Source organism: Rhinoraja longicauda, chromosome 2, assembly GCF_053455715.1.
Source record: "Rhinoraja longicauda isolate Sanriku21f chromosome 2, sRhiLon1.1, whole genome shotgun sequence".
Taxonomy (NCBI): domain Eukaryota; kingdom Metazoa; phylum Chordata; class Chondrichthyes; order Rajiformes; family Arhynchobatidae; genus Rhinoraja; species Rhinoraja longicauda.
The window spans coordinates 66,013,927-66,035,914 of NC_135954.1; the positions used below are offsets into that span (position 1 = coordinate 66,013,927).

Consider the following 21,988-nt stretch of genomic DNA (forward strand, 5'->3'; position numbering starts at 1 on the left):
TTATATACACAGGGCACAGATGTACAAATGACAGAAAACCTAGATTTTGGTCAACTGTAACCGTGAAGTAGATCTTGGCAATATTAAAGAGGAGACAAATTTATGGAAGATCTGCTAATCGAAAGGGCTGTGAAACTGGCACTATAAGGCGTTGAAGCCTGGGGCAGGTCAGCCATGTGTCTATGGAGCTGGTGCTGAGATGCTGAGAACTATAGTTCTACAATGCTGAAAACTATATTCTGCACTTTATATCTTCCCCTTTGCTATTGTACTTGATTTTGACTTGATTGTATTTATATATGGTATATCCGATCTGATTGGATAGCATGTAAAACAAATCTTTTTGCTGTAGCTTGGTCACATAACAATAATAAACCTAAACATAAATCATATTGAAAGAAAAGCAAGTTTCAAGGGCCAGCTGGCCTCTTCCTCCTCCAATTTTGTATGTTCTTATGCATTCCAACTGTAGGCACCTCAAATCAGTGCAAACATACTGGCAATACAATCTCCACAAAACACTCAAAATTCACAGGAAGGACAAGCAACCAATGTCAGCATCCTTCCTAAGGCTTACATCTCCAGTACTGTGTAGGAAGTTATTTATTTATTCGTGTCATCGCACAACTGTTTGCCAATAGCGAGCAAATTTTAGTGCCACGTCGTTGGCCTCTGCAAGATCCTTTACAGTGCATGTGTCATGCAGCGTGTCACAGTTCAGGAGATGTTCCATAGTCTGGAGGACCCATCCGCATTCGCAGTCTGCCGCATCTTCAGTATATCCCCACTTCAGCATGTTCGATTTGGTCCTCACAATGCCTGTCCGCACTCTGCGCCAGATTATCCACGGTTGGTCGGAACCTGGTGGACGTTTCTCAGAGGTATTTATTTCACAAAATGCAGGAGTAACTCAGCAGGTCAGGCAACATCTCAGGAGAGAAGTTTCTCAGAGGGATCGATTGCCATGTGAATGTCTTCCGGAGATTTCTCTAGTCTCTCTTCCCAGAGTTGGAGCCTTCTGGATGATGCACTGCAGTCCAGGGGATGGACAGAAGAGAGGAAACCTCTGTGTGATTTCAAACGCTGAGTTAGCAAGGGTGGTCATGCAGGGGGTGTCTTTCATCCTCTGATTGTCTGAGGCATTCTTTTTGACTGGCTACAGCTCTTCTAATTCCAGGAGGTGCAATGCCAGAGAGTAGGTAGATGTTGTCAGTCTTGGTAGGTTTCATGCATCCACTGATGCAGCGACAGCTTGTGTTTAGCACAGGATCAATCTTCCTTGCATGAGCTGAGCGCTCCCAAACTGCGTAATTGCAAATGCTGGTTTAAACCGAAGATTGACACAAAAAGCTAGAGTAAGTCAGCGGGACAGGCAGCATCTCCAGAGAGAAGGAATGGGAGACCCTTTTTCAGACTGAAGAAGGATCTGGACCCGAAAGGTCACCCATTCCTTCTCTCTGGAGATGCTGCCTGTCCTGCTGATTTACTCTAGCTTTTTGTGCCTTCCTCCAGTACTGATGTCTTAATGATACTTCCTCAAGTATGTTGACAGGCCACATTGTTTGCACGCCTGACGCCACACTCCTAAAATGAATGCGAAGATTAGCAGTTGGACTGAAGAAAGAATTCAAGGATGTGGTCTCAAAGCCTCCTTGAACTGTGGTATCCCCACTGTTTCTTGGGAACGCTGATTATGACCACTCAACGTGGAAAAGGAGCATTTGGGACAATATTGAGAACATCAAGGCCATGCTTCTGGAGCACACAAACACTTTGTATAAGAAGTAAATCACTCCTGAACTACTTGCCCGCTACCACATGACCAATCCGTGGAATAATCTGTAATTCCCACATTAGCCTCATTAGCTACTACAGAACCAGAGTGGGAAGCAAGTCACGCTTGATGCAAAAGTATTGCCGAAGACAAAGATGGCGTGTGGAGAAATAGTTCACATTGACAGAAGGTTCAAAAGCTGGAAACACAGAATGAAGAGTTGGTTAGCATAAGTGATACGTTTACAGGGTCTGCAATATACTGGTTGGTAGTGTGAAAGCAGATTCAACGGCAGAAGAGCAGAGTTCAAAAGACAGTTGGACAAGTGTTTGAGAGGAGACCGCAGGGGATTAAGACCGGCTGAATTAATCTCGCCTGCATCTAACATGGAGTTGTCAAACCAACTGACTTGCTTGAGTGCTGTAACCTTTTTGTGATTCTATTTCATGTTTCTTAGCATTAAAGCCATTTCCTATCAATATCACTGCTCTTCAGCCATTACATACTCCTCTCTACCTTTAGTGTATTTCATCACAGTCATCTGCTTTAAGTGCTTTATCCGCTTTAAATTGGATCTAATGATACACAATTTAAACTTTTGAAGGTTTCTCATGAGTAAACTTATTCATGATTATAGAATCACCAGCACATCAATTTTATTGCTAGTACATGTAGCATATGGAAAACAATGCAATCTGGAGATTTGCGGGTGTGATTGTCTTGTATACATCTAGAGAAGAGGTCCATGAATGCATAATCTGATAATTTGTTTCAAAAATAATTTCTTAAATCGGCTGATTCTGTAACCTGCCGTTGTCAGCTGATGCAGAGTAAGTTTAAACTGGTTGTACTGTATTCTCAAAGATACTATTTTCAATTTTATTGTAGCATTCAATTTAAGACAGTAGAATATAATAATCCTACTCATTCAGCAATGCACAATTTGTTTCCCTGTAAAAATGAAACTGTTAGAATGAAATCCAGCAGATTGTGAACCATTTCACGATAAGAAACATTGTTAAATATTGCCTGATCTCCCATCTTCCTGAAAGGCAAACAAAGAAATGGTAAAGCATGGAAAAACTAACAGTTATAACAATTTTGCCAGTCTATCGTCCTTTGACATCTCTTTGGATGTTTCAATGTAAATTGGAGGCTAATGGCTCCATTATTCTGGATATGGTGAAGCAGTGATAACATTATTGGATGGTTTATGCAGAAGCCTAAACTCAGGGTGAAAACTCAATGTGAATTCACAATTTAGTCTGACAGTTGGAACATTTGGTTTAAAAAGGTATAGAGATTGAGGAAAGATCCATTTTGTATACCAGGAAGTTTTCAACGTTTTGGAAAACAAAGCTTGATACTAACAGAACAAAAAAGCCTTATAAAAGGAATATGTCTTGTCAAGATAAATTATGATACCATTTGCCTGGATGGATGTGAAATGCTCCAGAATGTAATTCACAGAGGGATAGGGAATATGTCAATATTTACATGTTAACTTGACATTTCGAGTCGGGGGCCTTCTTCAGACTGAGTGTCACCTTTTCCTTTTCTCCAGAGATGCTGCCTAACCCTCTGCGTGACTCCAGCATTTTGCATCTATCTTTGTGTAAACCAGCATCTGCGGTTCCATCCTGCACATTCATTAGGGGGTGATTAGGTCTGGTTATCTTGCTGCTGTGTTGGTAACACAACAAATGTACCTCCTGCTCCTTGAAAAACCTTTAATTGTCTTGGGGTTAATAATGGTTGGACGGTTGTCTGGTGATTATCCAGGATGATCCAGTATCTCCGTCAATGATACAATAATGCAGAAACCGCAGCAACAGCTATCGTTTACATCTCAGTGTCTGAGGTTATCACCGCCTCCATCCACTACGCTCCACTGTTTACTACTATTGTGACTGGATCCAATGACTCCCTTCTCACCTGCACATTGGCATCCAGGATCGTTTAATTTTATGCGTGAGGGAGAAATAAAATCTTGGTTCTGTTTATATAGACCACCCAATCATTTTATTGCAAGTATTATAATATTTAATAAAATATATATTCTGACCATCCTGTTGGCCGTAACACATTGTATTTGCCCTGTAGAGGTTAGCTATGAGCTAAATTGTAAGGTAAGTGGACCCGTTGGGCTCATTCCTCGTAGAGGGCAGATAGGGAAGGGGAGAGGGTGCCACTAATCTCGGCCCCCTGGCGCCAGCGCTGCAGCCAGAGCGAGCCATGGATCCAAAACCTCTCCTATATTGGTCTAGCACCCTCACACCCCCCCCCCCACTCACCCACTCAATCCCCCTTATCCCCCCTCCTCCCCCCCACTCACCCCCTCCCCTTCCCTCCCCCTCACCCCCACACCCACTGCCTCCATACCCCCCACCCCCATTCCCTTCTCCCTTCCCCCCCACCCTAACCTCCTCCCATCCCCTCACCCATCCCATCCCTCCCATTCCACCCTCCCCCTCCACCGCCCCCCCATCCCATTCCAACCTCCCCCTCCTCACCCCAACCCACCCCATCCCCTCTCAACATAAACGGGCCTACCGATCTATGGAACCATTGGCGGCGAAAGCCACTTACCTGTCCCCGTGCGTGTAGCGCTGATCGGCGGCGAGCGGCCATCTGTACCATGGGGAGGAGGTCGGGTGCAATGCATGCTGGGATGGGTGGCAGTCCTCCGGGGGGGGGGGGAGCGCATTTGTTCAAGTGATTTCCCCTCCCCCCCCATTGGCCGCAACTTCTGTCGCTCTGGCAGGTCCCACCCGCGGCAGTCATTGTGAGCCCTCCTTCCCTCATTGGCCGTCACTGGCGGGGTGCCATTGTGACGTCGATGCTGAACACGGCAAGGTAAGTGGAAAAGTGAATTTTTAAACTTTAAAAAGAGATTTTGAAAGATTAAAACGTGATTAAAAAACCCCCAACATTTATTGAAAGCCCAGGACAATGGTGAGTAAGGTGGGCCTACAATTGTCGCCCTATCATGTACCGTTTTGGCTGTGTCAAGCCCCAAACCATATACAATTAGTAAAATGCACAAACAAACAGAGCGTTTTAGTAATATACTAGACCAAGTGGACCGTTGGGCCCATTCCTCGTAGAGGGGGGACAGGGAAGGGAAGAGGGTGCCACTCACCTCGGCCCCGTGGCGCCAGTGCTGCAGCCAGAGGGAGCCAAAGCCTCACCTGTATTGGTGTAGGACCCTCACCCCCTCCACTCAATCCCCCTTATCACCCCTCCTCCCCCCCACTCGAACATTCCATCCCTCCTATCTCACACCCCCTCCCCCTCCCACTCCCCCCCTCCCCCATCACCCTCCCCCCACCCCCACTCCCCTCCCATCCCTCAACCCGGGCATCAGTCAGACCCTTCCACATCGCCCTCCCCTGCAAGAGAATATATATTGAAAGATATACAATATTTTTTTTTTTTTTTTTTTTTTTTTGTAAGATAAATTTTTATTGGAGATAGGTACATAACCTGTTTACATCTTTACAGTCATACATTTTTAAATTGATAATATTGTCAATTATTATTATATTGTCTCCAATACCTTTTGCCCTTTTTTTTTTTTTTTTTGAAACTAGATAGAACTAAAGAAATAGATGAAGTAAAGAAAGAAAAGAGAGAGAAGAAAAATAAAAACAAAAACAAATTAAAAAAAAAAAAAAAAAAAAAAAAAAAAGATAAGGAAAAAGTTAGTTAAAGAAGAATGGAAAAATTTATTAAAATAACAAAAACTTCATTCGAGATATATTCGTACATTTCAAAGTATAGCATTTCATCCATTCTTTAGTCCGAGTGCTAGTCAGGTTCCTGTGCTGAACTATTCTGACCCTTTAAGTAATCAATAAAAGGAGACCATGTTCCAATGAATAATTCCTGTTTGTCCAACAGGGAAAATCTGATTCTTTCCACGTTTAAGGTCTCCGTCATTTCTATAATCCACATTTTGATTGTGGGGGCCGTAGTGCCTTTCCAAAATTTTAGAATTTAATTTTTTTCCTGTTATTAAACTATAATCAATAAAGTTTCTTTGTGTTGTTCTAAATGTTTGATTTAATTCTAATATTCCGAGTATAATTAATTTTGGATCTGGGTCCAATTGTGTGCTGGTTACTTTAGATATTATGCTAAAAATATTTACCCAGAATTTTTTAATTTTTATACAGTTTACAATATAACATTTAATATTCTTACATTATTATATTTTAAGTATTATAGTTATTATATTATTATTATTACCCTGTGTGTGTGTGTGTGTATGCGGTGGGGTTGTAGTCCAGTGATTGTCCGGTGCGCTGGGACGGGACGGGGGAGCCGGGACTACACCTCCCCGTAGGCAACACGGCAGCAGGAGGCGCGCACAAGATGGCGGAGCGTGAGGAGGAGGAGAAGGATAGCGGCCACCATTTTTGTTGGGGTGGTCAAAGCGGGCGCTGGAGGAGAGGCAGGAGCAGGAGAAGAAGCTGCCCGCTGGGGGTTGTAGTCTGGTGATGGTCCGGGGCACTGGGCCCGGGCGGGAGCGGGGACTCGATGATGCTGGAGGAGACAGGCGAACGATGAGACGACGGCCATCTGCCTCCTGCTTGGAATCTCCCCCGGGGCCGGGTGCGGACGAGGGGGGAGAGGAAAGAGGAGAAGGAGCAACTTACCCCGGCCCCGAGTGGCCATCACGGTGGCCAGCAGCAGGAGAGCAGCCGTATTGCGAGCGGCCATCTTCTTTTGTCTTCTCGCTGACGCCCCGCTGCACCACGGGAGGAAGGTCAGGCGTGAGGCATGCCATGACAGGCGGCAGTCCTCCGGGAAGGGGGGGGGGCGCATTTGTTAAAGTCAGTTTATTGGCCGTGACTCCCTGGCCCTGGCCCCCCTCCATCATTGGCTGGCATTCGTGCGGGTCCCATTGTGACATCACACGCTGAAGATCATAATGAAATCGGTTTAAAAGGTAATTTTTAAACTTTAAAATCTCTCTAACTTTAAAAATATAACACCAATTTGAATGAAACTTGTTTTAAAGGCTCCCCAAGGCAATGGTGAGTAAGGTGGGCCTAAAATTGTCACGCTATCATGTGCCGTTTTGGCTGTGTAGAGGGCGTGGTACACACATAAACACATAAACTTATACACACAAACAAACCAAGAGTTTTAGAGATGGATGGATGGATGGATGGATGGAATTGATGTTCACTTTGTATGCAGGGACTTGTGCATCTTTCACACTGATGATTTAGAATTTGGTTGATTTGAAACTGAGGATGGAATTACTAAATTTATCTCCTATCTAATACACCATTAACTAATTTAAACCTAATTGAACTGACTGGAACTCCCATACTTGATATTCATACAAATTGCTATTAAAATACAAAATGTTTCAATTCTTATTTTCCTCATTGCTTTCCATCCAATTTATAGCAAACCTTTCTCTGAAAGTTTGGACTCAGTGTTTGGAATTAGAAGCATGTGGGATGACCCTACCAGTTGTAGGTAGAGTTTTTTTCAAAGCAAGTAAACAATGGGGCATTCCCATTCATTAAATGGAACCCTCGCTCTGCTTCATTCAACACAATGCAGAAAGGATTTCCTGTTGAACCAATAGAGATAACCGTGGAAATAAAATCACTTCCTGACCAGCTGTTCAACACTTAATTCACCAGGAAGCTCTTGCTTCCTTTTTGCTTCACTTTACCCGCCTACATTGCTAATAGTGTGCTAATAATACAACAGGGCGTTCAGTTACTGAATTAAATCTCCTGAAATATGTTTCTCATTAACAGTTATACTGTTGATTTTGATTACAGTCGTTTTTCCACTGAGCAGATTGTCATAGAAACCTAAGAATGAAAGGGACTCTGTGACGTTAAACCCCCCTCCCCCCCCCCCCCCCCCCCCCCAATATGCAGCAACATTCACCCCACCAGCCTACACCCTAATGCTGGCCTTTTTAAAAATAAAATTGGGGACATTATGCTTCTCTACTTTTCATTTTCTATGTTAGATAGATTGAAGTGTCATCTTTATCCTGTCTGGTGAATGCTTGTTTTCTAATTGTAGTGGAGAGGAATAGGGAGAGTAGACAAGATGTCTTTTCTCAGTTTCCCCGTTTCTTTTCGCAGTTTTAAGCAATGTCCCTCAGACCTGATGCTGCCTCAACCCATCTGCTCACAAAACCTTGAGTTCTACTTTTGGCCACTCCAGATTTGCTTATTCCAGTATTACCAAACCTTCCACTGCAGACGCCTCCAAATCTGAAACTTCTTTGCCTGTATCCTAACTCACACCAAGAACCATTCACAAACCACAGCTATGCTTGGTGATCTCCTCGGGTTTATGGTCTGTCAGTGTCCCTGATACGTGTTCATTTTCAGCATTCAGATGATTGATTACAAATCCATTACAAGCCTCTTCCCTCCTCCTTTCTCCATAACCTCCTCCAGTCCTATGACCCTTGAATAAATCCTGTTTCCTCATCCATTCATTGATTCCATTGGTTTCAGCCATCTAATCACTCCCACTCTTGCATCTGAATTCTCTGGCCTTCTCCAAGGGCTAATCCTCCAGACACTGGTCCTTTAGTCTATTTGTGGTTTGAAGCCAAATTTTGTCTGGTAACCAAAAAATTTGCATCTCCATGTTAATTCTTGTTGTGATTAGCTACGGTTTAGGTATAGTGAAAAGGTACAGTGAAAAGCTTTTGTTTATGTGTTATTGAATCAAATCAGCTAATATGATAGGTAGACACCATATTCTGCACTCTGGTATCATTCCCTTCACTTGACCATTTATACTTTTGTTTGGCTTGATTGTATTCATTTATAGTATTATCTGTAGGAAAGAACTGCAGATGCTAGTTTAAATCGAAGATAGACACAAAATACTGGAGTATCAGCGGGACAGGCAGCATCTCTGCAGAGAAGGTATGGGTGATGTTTCGTTTCAAGACCCTTCCAAGGTTCTTGACCTAAAACATCACCCATTCCTTCTGTGGTGGACTGAGCTGCATCCACAACTCCTTGAGATCTTGGGTAAGGTTGTTCCCAAACTAAGCTGTGATCCAATCCCACAGTTTGCTTTCTACAGTGCATCTGTAGAAGTTTGTAAGAGTCATTTGAGACATGCTGAATTTCCTCAGTTTCCTAAAGAAAGAGAGGTGTTGGTGTGCTTTCTTTGGCTGTCACTTCAATATAGTTGGCTCAATGCTGATTGGTGGTAATATTTACACCAAGGAACTTAGCGCTCAGAAACCATGCTTCCTGAAGTCCATAACTAGCTAATTAACAATGGAGTGAATGTGGAAAATTGGACCTCATTTCCACAATTTAATTTTTTTTAAAAAAACTTTTTTTTTACTGCCTGTTTGTGAAGGACCTTGACATTTCCATGGGGATTAGGAATTGCCATAGAGATGCATGCACATCATTATTTTATTAAAGTGCAATGATGAAGAATTGGTTCCCGGGTCTAACAGATTCTGAATTTGGATATTTGGATGGTAGACTCTTGGTTGTTATTGATTTAATTTTAAAGATGTAGTTGGTGAAAAGATTAAACATGCAATTGCCTGGTGTTTTGCACACCTTCGGGACTTTTAAATAGCATCATAATCCAATGAATTGAGTGCAGTTAATCATTAATGGCTCAGACATTTCAGTTAGTCATCCTGCTCATTGGTGTCTTCTGCAATAGGTATGTTTCTCCAAGCCCTTGGAACTGTGGATTCATGCCTGGCACAGTCTTCCTTCTTGGCATCGAAATGTACAACCTAGTTGGTGTTCATCCTTGGTGAGACTGGTGCTAGTCCTTCACCTTTCCACTAAATGGGCGTTTGTTTGTTTTATCAATGTGTTAATAAAATAAATAATATAATTTTAAGATCCTTGTTTTCCGTCCTATATTTTATAGATCCTATTCACTAAAAACAAGGAAGAGAGGAAACTTGTTGAAACATTTTGGTAAAACTTGTATCATGAGATAAAATAATATTGATTTGATAATTTGGTGTCTGTTGCTTTATCATGAATCCCCAATGCCCTCTGCTGGTTGTAAAGTGTCCTGCAAATGAATTTTGATGTTTAACTTGCTTTTGAAACCATGAACAACACATGAGAACAGAGCTCTGATCTTGCCTTGCTTGTCTTCACTAGAATAGACTGATACCATCAATCTTCATGACAAATAAAATATGTGCCAATATTAATACATTTTAATATATCTTTTTTGAATGCTCTGTAGATATGTTATGCTGAAAACTGTGCTTATTGTCCATTTCTAGTTTTTCTGGTATTGTAAAACTAGCAACTAGACCATCTCATTGATAACTATTAGTCAGTCGTATTTTGTTGGTGGTCAAATAAAAGTCAGTTCAGCTTGGGATTTAGTGAACTAGTTGGTAACTTAAACCTCTGCTCACCCTCTTTAAACCCCTCCCCCAACACTTTCATTCACTACTCCCCCCCATGCCCCACATGGACTCGCACATCTATTTTCCCCCTCCCCTTTTGACCACATTCCTTCCTCCAGCTTCACAATTCACAACTCTTCACTTTCTGTCTTTTCATCTCTAGCCTTTGTCCAACCATCTGCCTGTCAATATTTTCTGCCCCTCATCTCTTCCCGGTTTCTAATCCCCCTCTTAGAATGTCTGAAGGATCCCAATCCAAAACGTCACCTATCCCATGTTCTCCAGAGATGCTGCTTGACCCACTGATGTACTCCAACACTTTGTGTCTTTTGATGGATATTGATATTAATGTAGCAACCTTCATAATCGGGATGTAACCACTTCTTCATTTTCTGTGGGCTAGGTTTTGGCACAAAAACTTAGAATGAACTCTGGATGTGCCAATTTTATCCCCGATGCAAAAATTGTGTTGGCGTTCAACAGATGCACTGGTTTTAATCAACTGCATTACATTTCATCATAAAGTTGAAAAGTTTTTTCACTCATTTTCTTCTATTTCATTTTTTGCAGGATGCCTTTGTGGAGCTTTATGGAAACAATGTGCAACCTATTTTCAACATTCCATGGCCTTCCTCGAGGACAGTTTTGGGCATCGCTGCTGCGGGCGCTTGTATAACCTTTGCTTATCTAGCCCACCAGTATTAATAATTATTATTCAAGAGGTTTTTTTATTAGGGCTTCTTGTCAGACTATATTCATGTTAAAGACAAATTATTTTATCTACTGGGATCCAATTATCATTCTTTTCGACACATTAACATTCTTGTATTTATAATCATGGCAGTTTTTCAGGTATGTCTTAGTTATAATCGAGGTTGTGGTGTTTGGGATGGGTTTATTCATGAAAATGTGAATATGAAGCAAATCCGGGAAATGCATTGAACCACAGGTTGGACTTCCGCATACTAGTTGGAATTTGCATTTCATTTGTAGTTTGTAAAGGACTTGACTAAGCAGTTTGGATGGTAGGAAAACGTGAATCAAGAACACTCATTTTTTGGTTCTGTTTGCAATGGTGTTGTGACTAATTATGATGCAGTTCTTGACAGTTAAACACAACATTAATTGTGTTGATAAGAATTGCCCAATAACCTATTAGTTGATGTGGAGAATGGAGGTTCAAGTTGCTATGTTAACCAAAACTCCTAATGAAGATGAAATTCATTGCTTTGTTAAAAAAAAACATGAACGTATCCCTCTCCCCTAACTCTTAGTCTGAAGAAGGGTCTCGACATGAAACATCACCTATTTCTTTTCTCCAGAGATGCTATCTGATCCGCTGAGTTATTCCAGCATTTTGTGTCTATCTTTGGTGTAAACCAGCATTTTTTCTGCAGTTATTTCCTAAACATGAAAGTATCTCCTGTCCGCCAAGACTTAATATTATATAATATCTCCTACCATGCTTGGAAATAATTAGTTCTGTTAGAAATATTTTAATCATGTCACTGAATAGCTTATGGGCATTACATGAGTTCCTCATCTACAGAATAGAAATGTGATATTCAGATTGCATTTCAAGTTATTTGTGATCGAAATGGTCCTCATGACTATAATGAACAATTCAAGAAGAAAATGGGAACTGGAAGGGGTAAAGGAGAAGCATTTTTACCAGTTTTTCAAACAAAACACGAAATAAGATCAATAGATGATGTTGCTATTCTATAGGCATTGGGTTTTAGAAAAAAATAACTAAAATTTACAATACAAACCGTACAATTTTCTCCAGTATCTGATTTGGAATGTCATTATTGTAAAGTTTTCTTATTCAATGTGAAGAACATATTTAATGAGCATTAGATGTCAACACAAAATTTTATTATGTTATTTTAACCTTGGTTGCTGTTGTATGAACTTATTTTTTTAGAAAGTCCACTCCATTTCCTTTTAAACTTTAACTTAAAAATTATTTGTGTTTTTATTTAAGGTTTACAATTGTTATAAACAGGCTGCTAATAGGTAAGCTTCAAAGAATAGTTAACCATTTCCAAGTGGAATTAATACCAAAGGGTGATTCTGAAAGAGTTGGAAGTTAAGATACTGTTCACTTTGGAAAATGCAGCTAACGTTGACCCTATTGACTCTGCTGGAGATTTTGCCAAGTTCTGCTCACCATTGAAATGTCAAACATTCTCTCTCCTTGAAAATACCATAATGGAAGGTTGTGATTTTAGCTCATTGAAAATGCTGCACCGGCAAACTATAACTGACTTGGGGTTTTTTGCTTGACACTTTTGAATGGAGTTTGATTTTATGCACTGTTGGGAATGTCACCATTCATTGCAGCGAAAACTACACCTTCAGAAATTTGAGAACTTGCCTTGTGCTCTGATGCTTTCCAACTGGAGAGCTTTACCACACCCTCCGAAACACCTGAAGAATAAGTAAGTTATGGTCATTAAGGATTACCAAATCCAAGAAGAAAAAAGCAAGCTCAATTTGCAGTAGTGCTCTGTCCACTCACAAAAACCATCTTCAACCTACCAGCATTGAATAAGACGAAGTGAATGTAACGTGAAGGAAAGAGCACAACTGAAAACATCTTTAAGCTAACAGTATTGTAATTTTATATGGAGTGATTACAAAGGCCTGTCAGGAATATTAAGTACGTTTTGGCAATAAGAAGCTTTCAAGCATTTTATGTTGGTGATCATTTTTTTAATCATTAAACTTTCTATAGTTTGTATATTTCAATAACGGGATGGATGCTGTATTGACATTAGGAAACTATGCTTTACTATTGTGTGTAGCATTTTCTGTGACTTATTGTCACCGATGTATAATTTTTTTACATTTATGTTATTGTACTCTCTGCTATGTGCAATTTGTCACTATGGTGAGCTCTGATTTTGTGGAAGTGCAAATCTGGGCAAGAGTTTTCAGGGGAAATAAGCTTTAAAAAAAACATAGTTTAATTGTGAAGGCACGTATGCAAGTTATTGGCTTCTTGTTCTGGACCTAAATCCATCCCAGCCCAAAATGTTCATATGCTATATTTAGAGAAACTAATCAGATGTATTGTTTGGAATTTTCCTAATCTTCCTGGCCCAATCAGGTTACTGAGCTGCAGCACGGCAAAATTAACCCCTTTTCCTTACTGTAAGAAGTCCCCATGTATAATCAAAATACTGGTCCATTATTTAGAGGGCAAACTAAGTTACTGCCCTTATCCTATCACCACACAGCTATTCATTTCCATGTTCACAGTTGTTCTGTAAGTTGTGACACAAGGTGAAGTCTGAAATACTAAGAGATATGAAAATTATGTAATTGTTCATTAAAAAAAAAACATTCTCAGCATTTGAAAACAGCAAATATATATTTTATTTAACTAGTTCAATTCTCTTTTGCAAATAGCATTACAATTGTGCATAAATAGTTTCAGTAATGGTCCTAAACAGAGTTCACAATCTTTATGACTACCATGCTATGTGTTCTTTGGAATAATTCGTGTTATTTCATTGGAGCTAATTAATCAAAATAACAACCAAAAATGTTTTTAGAACATTCTGTAGTCACTGACAATAATTCATAGGTTCTGCATTTTTACAATGTGGATAAGGCTTTGAATATGAATTAATTGCTTATTGAGACAGCTTCATACATACTCTGGAATTCTTTGATTTAGCTTTGATTTAGCAGGCCACATGCCTTCTACACCATTCTATCTACCTGACTTGCCACGTTTGGGCTACTGTGGGCTTGAATTCCTCGATTTCTTGACATTCCTTAGAGCCCCAGCATTTTACTATATATGTCCTTCCTCTATTGGATGTTCCAAAATGCATCACTGTGGACGGGATCTGTTTGCATTCTCCAACTTTCCAATAGATCCATAGCGTTAGACAATCTTAGTTACTAACCACAACACCAATTTTGGTGTCCTCAGCAAACCTCTAGACATTCACAACCAAATCATTTGTATGTATCACAAAAACAAAGGCCCTAGCATTGATTCCTCTGGTACACCATAAATTACAGACTTCCAATCAGAAAATCATCCATCTGCTTTGATCACGATGACAATTTTGAAACCCATGTGTCTTAACCTTCTAGACCAGCCTCCCATGTGAGACTTTGTCAAATGTTTTGCATGTCACAATAGACAACATCCACTACCCTGCCTTCATGAATCAAGTTGGTGAAACAGGATTTCCCCCATAAGTTGCCATCATCTGATTTTCCCCAATTAGTCACCGCCTTTCCAAATGTACGTGAATCCTTCAAGATTATCTCTAATAGTTTTCCTATCGCTGATGTAAGGCTCACTGGCCCATAGTAATAGAACATAGAAAAAAACATCACAGGACAGGCCCCTCGGCCCACAATGCCTGTACCAAGCATGATCCCAAGTTCTACTAATGTCATTTGCCTGCACATGATCCGATAGGTGGATAGAACCAGGAGGAGGAGGAGGAAGATAACAAAATGGGTGTTGAGGGAGGAAAGGTGGGGTGGAAAAGAGAAGAAAACTGGACAGAGAAGGGGGAACTCGTGAGGTAAGGGTTACAAGAAAAGTTACTTGTGTATCCCCTGCAACATCTAGTTCTACCTGCTATTCCTTTCTTCCTTAATGGTTCCCATTATCAGTTTATTTACTTATCACATTCCAGTGCTTATAGACTTTTGTACAGACTTGCCTAATACGTTGCCATGAAACTTTTTTCACATGTGCCCATTTTTGTCAATCATCGTTGAGGCAGCTCTAACGTTATCCATAGCTGCCAAATAATTAAAGAAGGAATTCTGACAATGTTCATATCTTATTTCATGGACTTCTTTAGCCAGTGGATGGTGAATCTGGAATTGCTTGCGAAAGATGGCTGTGGAGGCAAATCATTGGGTATTTTTAAGGTGGAGTTTGACAGATTATTGATTAGTAAGTGTGTACATGTACAGGGAGTAGGCAAGAAAATGGGGTTGGGGAAAAATTAGATCAACCATGATTGAATGACAGAGCAGACTCGATGGGCCGAATGGACTCATTTAGCTCCTACACCTTATGGTTTTATACTTTATCTAACACATTTGATATGTTCTTTTCTGAAACATTTTTAGAAACAAAACCTGTAAAAGTGGATGTTTTGTGGATTTTCATTTTCTTAATGGGCAAGACGATTTTTGTTTGTTACCTGGGTTCTTGTTTTTATGGAGAATGGAGTGAACTTGGCCAGACCAACCTGACGTACAAGATTATTTAAGAAACAGTTAGACAGGTACATGGATAGGATAGGTTTAGAAGGATATGGACCAAACACAGGCAGGTGGAACTAGCGCAGCTGGGATATGTTGACCGGTGTAGACAAGTCGGGCCGAAGGACCTGTTACCACACTGTATCAATCGATGACTCTATCATCACATGTTTAACTTCAATTGGAAACTTCAAGTTAATTGATTTAAATGTTGTCCTGCTTTGTTTACCATGAGGTGACTTGAGTTGGATGGCAATTCTATTAGGGTTTATATGTGGGAAGATATTTTTCAAAGTGAATACCACCATTTAACCCATTACTGATCATTAAGGATACTATTAATTTATGATTTGAGTTGGTTTTCCATCGGTTCTTTGCAGTCATTCGATGAAGCACAGTATGCGAAAAAAGTTTAAATGGCAATGTATCTACATCCGTAAATAAGGATATCATGAGAGTGGGTAAATCTATTGTTTGTGCATGGGACATAGTTAGCTATATAATGGTTCCAGGTACGAAAAATGGAAATCTGGTCTAAGCAAACATTTTAATAGTACTTTTAAACATTTTTGTCCATATGCCAATGTCTTAACTTTGTTCAATTTGATTTCATTTTTTTGGTAATCAAAATGCGATTCAACAAAATGTAAAATGGAGGTATTGAGGACAAATGTTTTAACGATGATTCTTGTGTATCGGACATATGAGTAATTACAAAACATTTTTAAGCATTCGAAGAACCAAACAAGGAAACCAAATGAAGAAAAACAAGAAGGATTTGCATTAATGTAACATATTTCAGGATATCTTTAAATATTAATGGCCAATGAAGAACTTGAGAAAAAAAATTAATGTTGGAATGCGGAAAAGCCTATAGCTAATTTGGATACTGCAGATTCCCAGACTCAGTAATAATGATCATAATTTTTAGTGTTGTCCATTAAGGGTGAAATATTGGATAGTATACCGAGGATTACCATCCTGCCCTTATGCAAAATTACTCCATGGGATGTTTTATATTGGCCCAGCTGCATATATCCCTCATTCAGTGTACAGGTTTAGCATTGATTTTTCAACACCCTCCGTTCCAGAGCCTTTCTGGATTATTTATTTTTCGGGAACAACAGAGGTCACGTGATAATGAAATGACAATTACACCCCTGGCCCACTAAAAACACCCCTTCAGTGTCTCTTAAGCACCACGGAGTGTCAGAAACAAATAAACCAAATATAAAATGTAAACTAAATGTGAATGGAATGATGCCGACCCGTCCCCGGCTCCCACCGTCTCCCCGGCCGTTTAGAGCCCCAGTTTCCAACCCACTCCTGACACGCATGCTGCTACCACCGCATGGTCCAATGATGGCTGTTGTTGCGGCTCATGTTGTGGGACTCCCCTCTCACGCTGTTGCTACTGAGGTGGAGTATGTTGGGGACTCCAGGGGAGGAGGAGGAGGCGGTGGCAGTGGGGGGGGGGGGGGGGGGGGGGGGGGGGTGGAGGGGAAGAGGCCGAATGGGCAGAGAAGCTTGCGGTGGCGATCGAGTGCGGAGCAGATAAAGCCACCACCGACAACAAGAAACTATAGCCCCATGGTGACCTGTTCTGTTGGTGGTGGTGGTGGCACAAAGAAAGTGCTGTCCTTTGGGACTTCAATGTGAGCCCCAACAATAGCTGTGTCACTGGACCGTGCAGTGGGTGAAGGGCTCACTAGTGAACCTTGCGAGTCAGGAGTGGGGTCGGAAGCTGGAGCTCTAAACGGCCTTGCAGGAGGTGCAAGCTGGGGTTGGGTCGGCGGATCCATCCACTTACTTATAAGTGGATCCATAAAAATGGGGGTTTACTAGTATCGCCTTTGCAAAAGGGTTAGCAGAGAAGATTGAGACCAAAGTTGAAAAGGGATTTTAGGAAGCAACCTTTTAACGGTGCCCAGTAAATTAGAGAAGGCTTGACAGGAGGTTCCGAGTTCCAGAGGGTAAGAGGAAAATTGAACAGTATGGTGGGAGGCAGGGGTTGTTGGGGGTGGGGGCAGGCAGAGTTGAAACATTAAAAACTTAAACACTAAGCTAGTAGAGATTAGACACTGCCAAGGAGGGATTTCAATGTCTAGATGTAAACAAATAACTATTTCACGATGGAGGGGCACGATACGAAAGAGTGCTTGCCACTTGCAATGCCAGGGAATTTCAACTGAGATGGCATAATTTTGTCTGGATTTTAGGGGAGAGGGGAGGGTTATTATCCAAGCAAAGTCACTTTTACCAAAGGCAGACTTCGGAGGTTGGAATACAGAAAAAAAAATCATCGACCTTCCTCGTGCACTGCCAAAGGAGTGTAGGCATCTTCTTCCACGTCAAATTTTAACTCAAGGCGTCATTTGTCTTTACAGCATAAACAATACTTTAGCAGTATAACAAAGACGAGGTAGGGAATTATCCTCATTGTCCTGGCCAATATTTATTGATACCTGATATAATCTCACTAGAACATAACATTTGGTCCTTTCTTTGTCTAGCCCCCCCGCCCCCCCCCCCCCCCCCGACATCAGTCTTGAAGAAGGGTCTCGACCCGAAACGTCACCCATTCCTTCTCTCCAGAGATGCTGCCTGACCCGCTGAATTACTCCAGCATTTTGTGATAACATCTGGTCATTGTTATTTCACTGTTTGTGGTGTTTGCCCTTTGCAAATTGCCAGCTCCATTTCCTATTCCATTGCAGTTCTGAAGTACTTCATTGGCTGCAGAGTCCTTTGGGACAGCTCAAAATATGAAAAGTGCTGTTTAAATGCAGATCTAATTTCTAAAAAAAATTCCCTTTATGCTCTACAAAAAAATGTTTTTCTTTGGTTCATGGACCTGATTTACAAGAACCAAGTTTTTGGTACATAATTAATTACATTATTGCAAATGGTTTCTGTATAAATTGACTCTTTATGCAACCCTTGTATTTTCTCTTTCATTTTTGACCACAAGCAACTTCAGCTAACAGTTGTTTGGTATTTCAGCTGATTTTTGGTTTAATGAGTATGATATACTGATATAAAAAATTAGGGTCCACTTAATATAAAAGTTGCACAGTTGCTGAGAGAACCCTGGTATTGTGCCATTGTGTTTGTCTACTACTGTGCAGAATATTTAAAGATTGTTGCTTCCTTCCTCCATTCAGTATCCCCACCTGATAATATCCACAGTTAAGTCAAATCAGATGTGATAATTGTTCTCACCTGAGTTCATGAAAAACATGATGTTCCAAACTTGATGGTTAGCTGTAAAGTTGCTTTGCTCGCCTCTGACCTTAAATAATTTTACCAACAATATCTAGTGATTTCTGAGATGTGCGTTTCCACTGATTTCAATCTGGTATTAGCTGCGGAAAAGTTCCTGATGTCTCGGAACTGTCATCGTACAGACCACTAATTGTTATGTAAAGCTCTCACAAATTTAAAAACTGGATGGTATTAAATCATTAAAATTAGACAGCTTAAAAAATAAATCAAAGATATAATCAAACAGATGGGAGGAAGTTGTTAAAAGATTAAAAATTAAAAAAAATTATGTTTAAATCTTGGAATAGAGAATTTAACATTCCACAAAACAAACATTTTTCAAGCAGTAATTGTTGCTTTGCTCCACCTTAATCATCAAGATTTCATTACAGCAAGAACATTGTGTCAAAAGTTGAAGTTAATGCCAGTAATTTTAGAGCTTCTCCAGCCTAAATAGACATCAGTGTAGCCCAAGGAGAATCAGGGTATCACTGGGAGCAATATTTGTATTTCACTTTTGGATTTAAACTCCCAAAGTCTCCACCATTGTTACAGTACATTGACAGGGAGCACTGATTTAGCTTCTTTATAATTGTAAAGACTGGATTTTGTTTGAAAGTTTAGCTAGATTTGTTTGCCAAAATATTGATATACTAGATGTAAGGAGCTTATATTCATTTGTGATCTTCTTGAAACTAATTCACTTGAGATATAGTACATTGACCAGATTTTCCTATGGTAAACTATATTCTTTAAATGATCTTCCTCTAAGTTTTCTAATATGTGTTGGAAATGGATCAAAATGATTAAGGTTCGAATCAGAGTGTTTGTGCTTCAAGCCTGTATGGATATAGATAACCAAAAATAGGAAATACGCAGGGCAAATTTGTTAAGAAAATAATTTCCCTTTCATGTGTGTGCAGTCCAGAAACTCATGAAAAAAATATCATGACCTGCACATTTGCACGTTCTGATGGCCATTTTCAGCTTCAGTTCTAGTTTGTTATAAGGTAGATGTATTGTCTTGCTAAATGTTCACAAACCTGGTTATGCTGCACGCCCGGACAGTTGGGGCTAAAAGACACATTTGTCAGTAAATGGCTGCCCAACACCTCGCCCGCATTTTACACAAGATTTTTGAAGACTTGTATATAATATGGACTTTATATAAGCTACACGTAACATAATTTTGATTAAAAAGTAGTAGACGACATGTTAAAAATCCAGAATTCTGCTTAAAATCTGAAATGTAAGATTTTGGATTAGTAAATGCTTACATACTGAGTTTGCAAACCAAAGTACTTAAAAAAATTTTTTGAATGTTTGATTGTAATACGTGTGAAAAACTTATTGTAGATATCCGCTTAAACCTATTCCATCTACTTCATTAGTGTAATAGAACTAATTGCACAGAATAAAAACAATTATTGCCTTTTGTTGCTTTTTATCTTTTTATTGTTAATTTGTTATTGTTATTAGAAATTAAACCAACTTTTATTTCTTTGTTTTCTTAAAGTTAATAAATGTATTTTGGAATCATCCATCCTATTGGAGAAAAAATGAAAATCTCAAACTATGAAAGAGCTCAAGTTGGGTGTTGAAACAAGTGCAAAACTGTGGAGAGGGTTAAAGGGTATTCTTTTAGATAAGTTTAACAAAAAGCTACAATGTCCAATTGTCAGCAGTTCAAAGCCATTTGGTAAGAAGTGAGCTTTATTTTCATGCCGTATTATCTATTTTGACATTCATTTTACTTAAGAACGGCAATGTGAATTATCTTTATTTGTCATTCAGAATTTATTTGTCACAATTTTCTCTGATTAATGACTAAAGAGAGATATGAAATAGCTTTTGACCATTCTTCTCTTGATCAGGTAAAGATAACTGAAGTACACAAGCAAAAACATTAGGCTAATTGGATAACTTCCAAGGAGTTGGCAGAGACATAACGGGACAATCAACCTCCTAGTGTGGCTTAAGCGTTCAAAAAGACACTTCATTTTCTTCTCAATATCCTTTCAACCAAACTCCCCTTCTGCACCCCACTATCAATCATTCATCTGTTATGATGATCCAAAGTGTGGGAAAGTGAGTTGTTAGAACAATGCAAGAAGGTTCTGAAAGAGTACAGACAGGTTAAGCAAATGGGCATGGTGGCAGATGGAGTTTACTATGGGACATTATAAAATGCAATTTGGTAAGGGGAGAAAAGGAAATCATTTATTTGAAAACTAAATCAAAATGTACAGGTTTCTCAGAAATCATTGTATCCTTGTGCAGAAAGTGAACATACAATCAACATATGGTATGCTGGCCTTCACTGCAAATGGGTTGGAAAACAAAAGTTTAAAAGTTTAGTTGGTCTTTGAGAATTAATACAGTTTACAGTTTTAGTCAGTACATCAAAAGGATACATTTGCCTTGGAGTGCACCTGAAATTCACTACATTAATTCAAGTGATGATAAAAACATTGCTTAGGGCATTATCATCATGCCAGAATATCGGTAATGGAAGCTTTTCCCTCTCATGCCCATTGCACTACTTCAGAAGAGGGGATTTTCCAATTAAGGTTTAAGTGTAATTTGGCTTCAATCATTGTCGGGGTTGGACCAGAAAACTTTCTTCTGCCTGAAGAAACAAAAACTAGCTGAGGGTGGTGGTGGAGGGTAGTCATTTATTTAGGATTGTGATATGGAAAAAGGGTATGCAGAGAGTTGTACATGTTTGATATTTACCATCTGTGAAAACTAGGCTGATCAGTCTTTGAGTAGGTTTAAGACTGGGTGATGATGTTTTGAACACTCAGTAAATGTGGGAATTAAACGGGTAAACGGACAAATCCGGGTTGAATTTATTGTTATGGGCACAAGAACAAAAATGTACAGGCATAATTAAAACCTTGCTTGCAGCACATTCACCAGCACATAGACATCGCCCATAATCTAAAGTAGTGAAATGGGCATAAAGGCAAAAAGCTTCCATTGCTAATTTTCTGAGGTGGCTCCACCATCCCAACCAAAATTTTTTATCAATCCAAAATGTCTTGAATATTTTGTTATCCACTTAAAATATTAGCTTCCCGCAGAAGCAAAGATAAGAATTTTAAAATTTGTTATTACAAGGCATTGCCGGACACGTAATGTAAAAGATTATTAATTCCTGATGTTTTGAAATTGTGATTTAGTCAGAAGAAATCAGCTTTTGAAGAAGGGTCTCGATTCGAAACATCACCCATTCCTTCTCTCCAGCGATGCTGCCTGTCCCGCTGAGTTACACCAGCTTAAGG

The 21,988-nt window shown here is 39.9% G+C and overlaps 1 protein-coding gene across 2 annotated transcripts in view; it reads left to right on the forward strand.

The window, feature by feature from the left end:
* Positions 1-21,988, forward strand: part of bcl2b (BCL2 apoptosis regulator b) — a 124,783-nt gene extending 102,795 nt beyond the window's left edge. Inside the window, exon 2 of one of the 2 annotated variants that reach the window (XM_078420301.1) lies at positions 21,887-21,988. In XM_078420301.1, the coding sequence (XP_078276427.1) occupies positions 21,887-21,907 (21 nt within the window). In that variant the 3' untranslated portion in view covers positions 21,908-21,988. Of the gene's footprint in view, positions 1-10,754; positions 16,902-21,886 lie in introns of those variants that run through there. The other variant, XM_078420285.1, reaches the window with a different exon arrangement.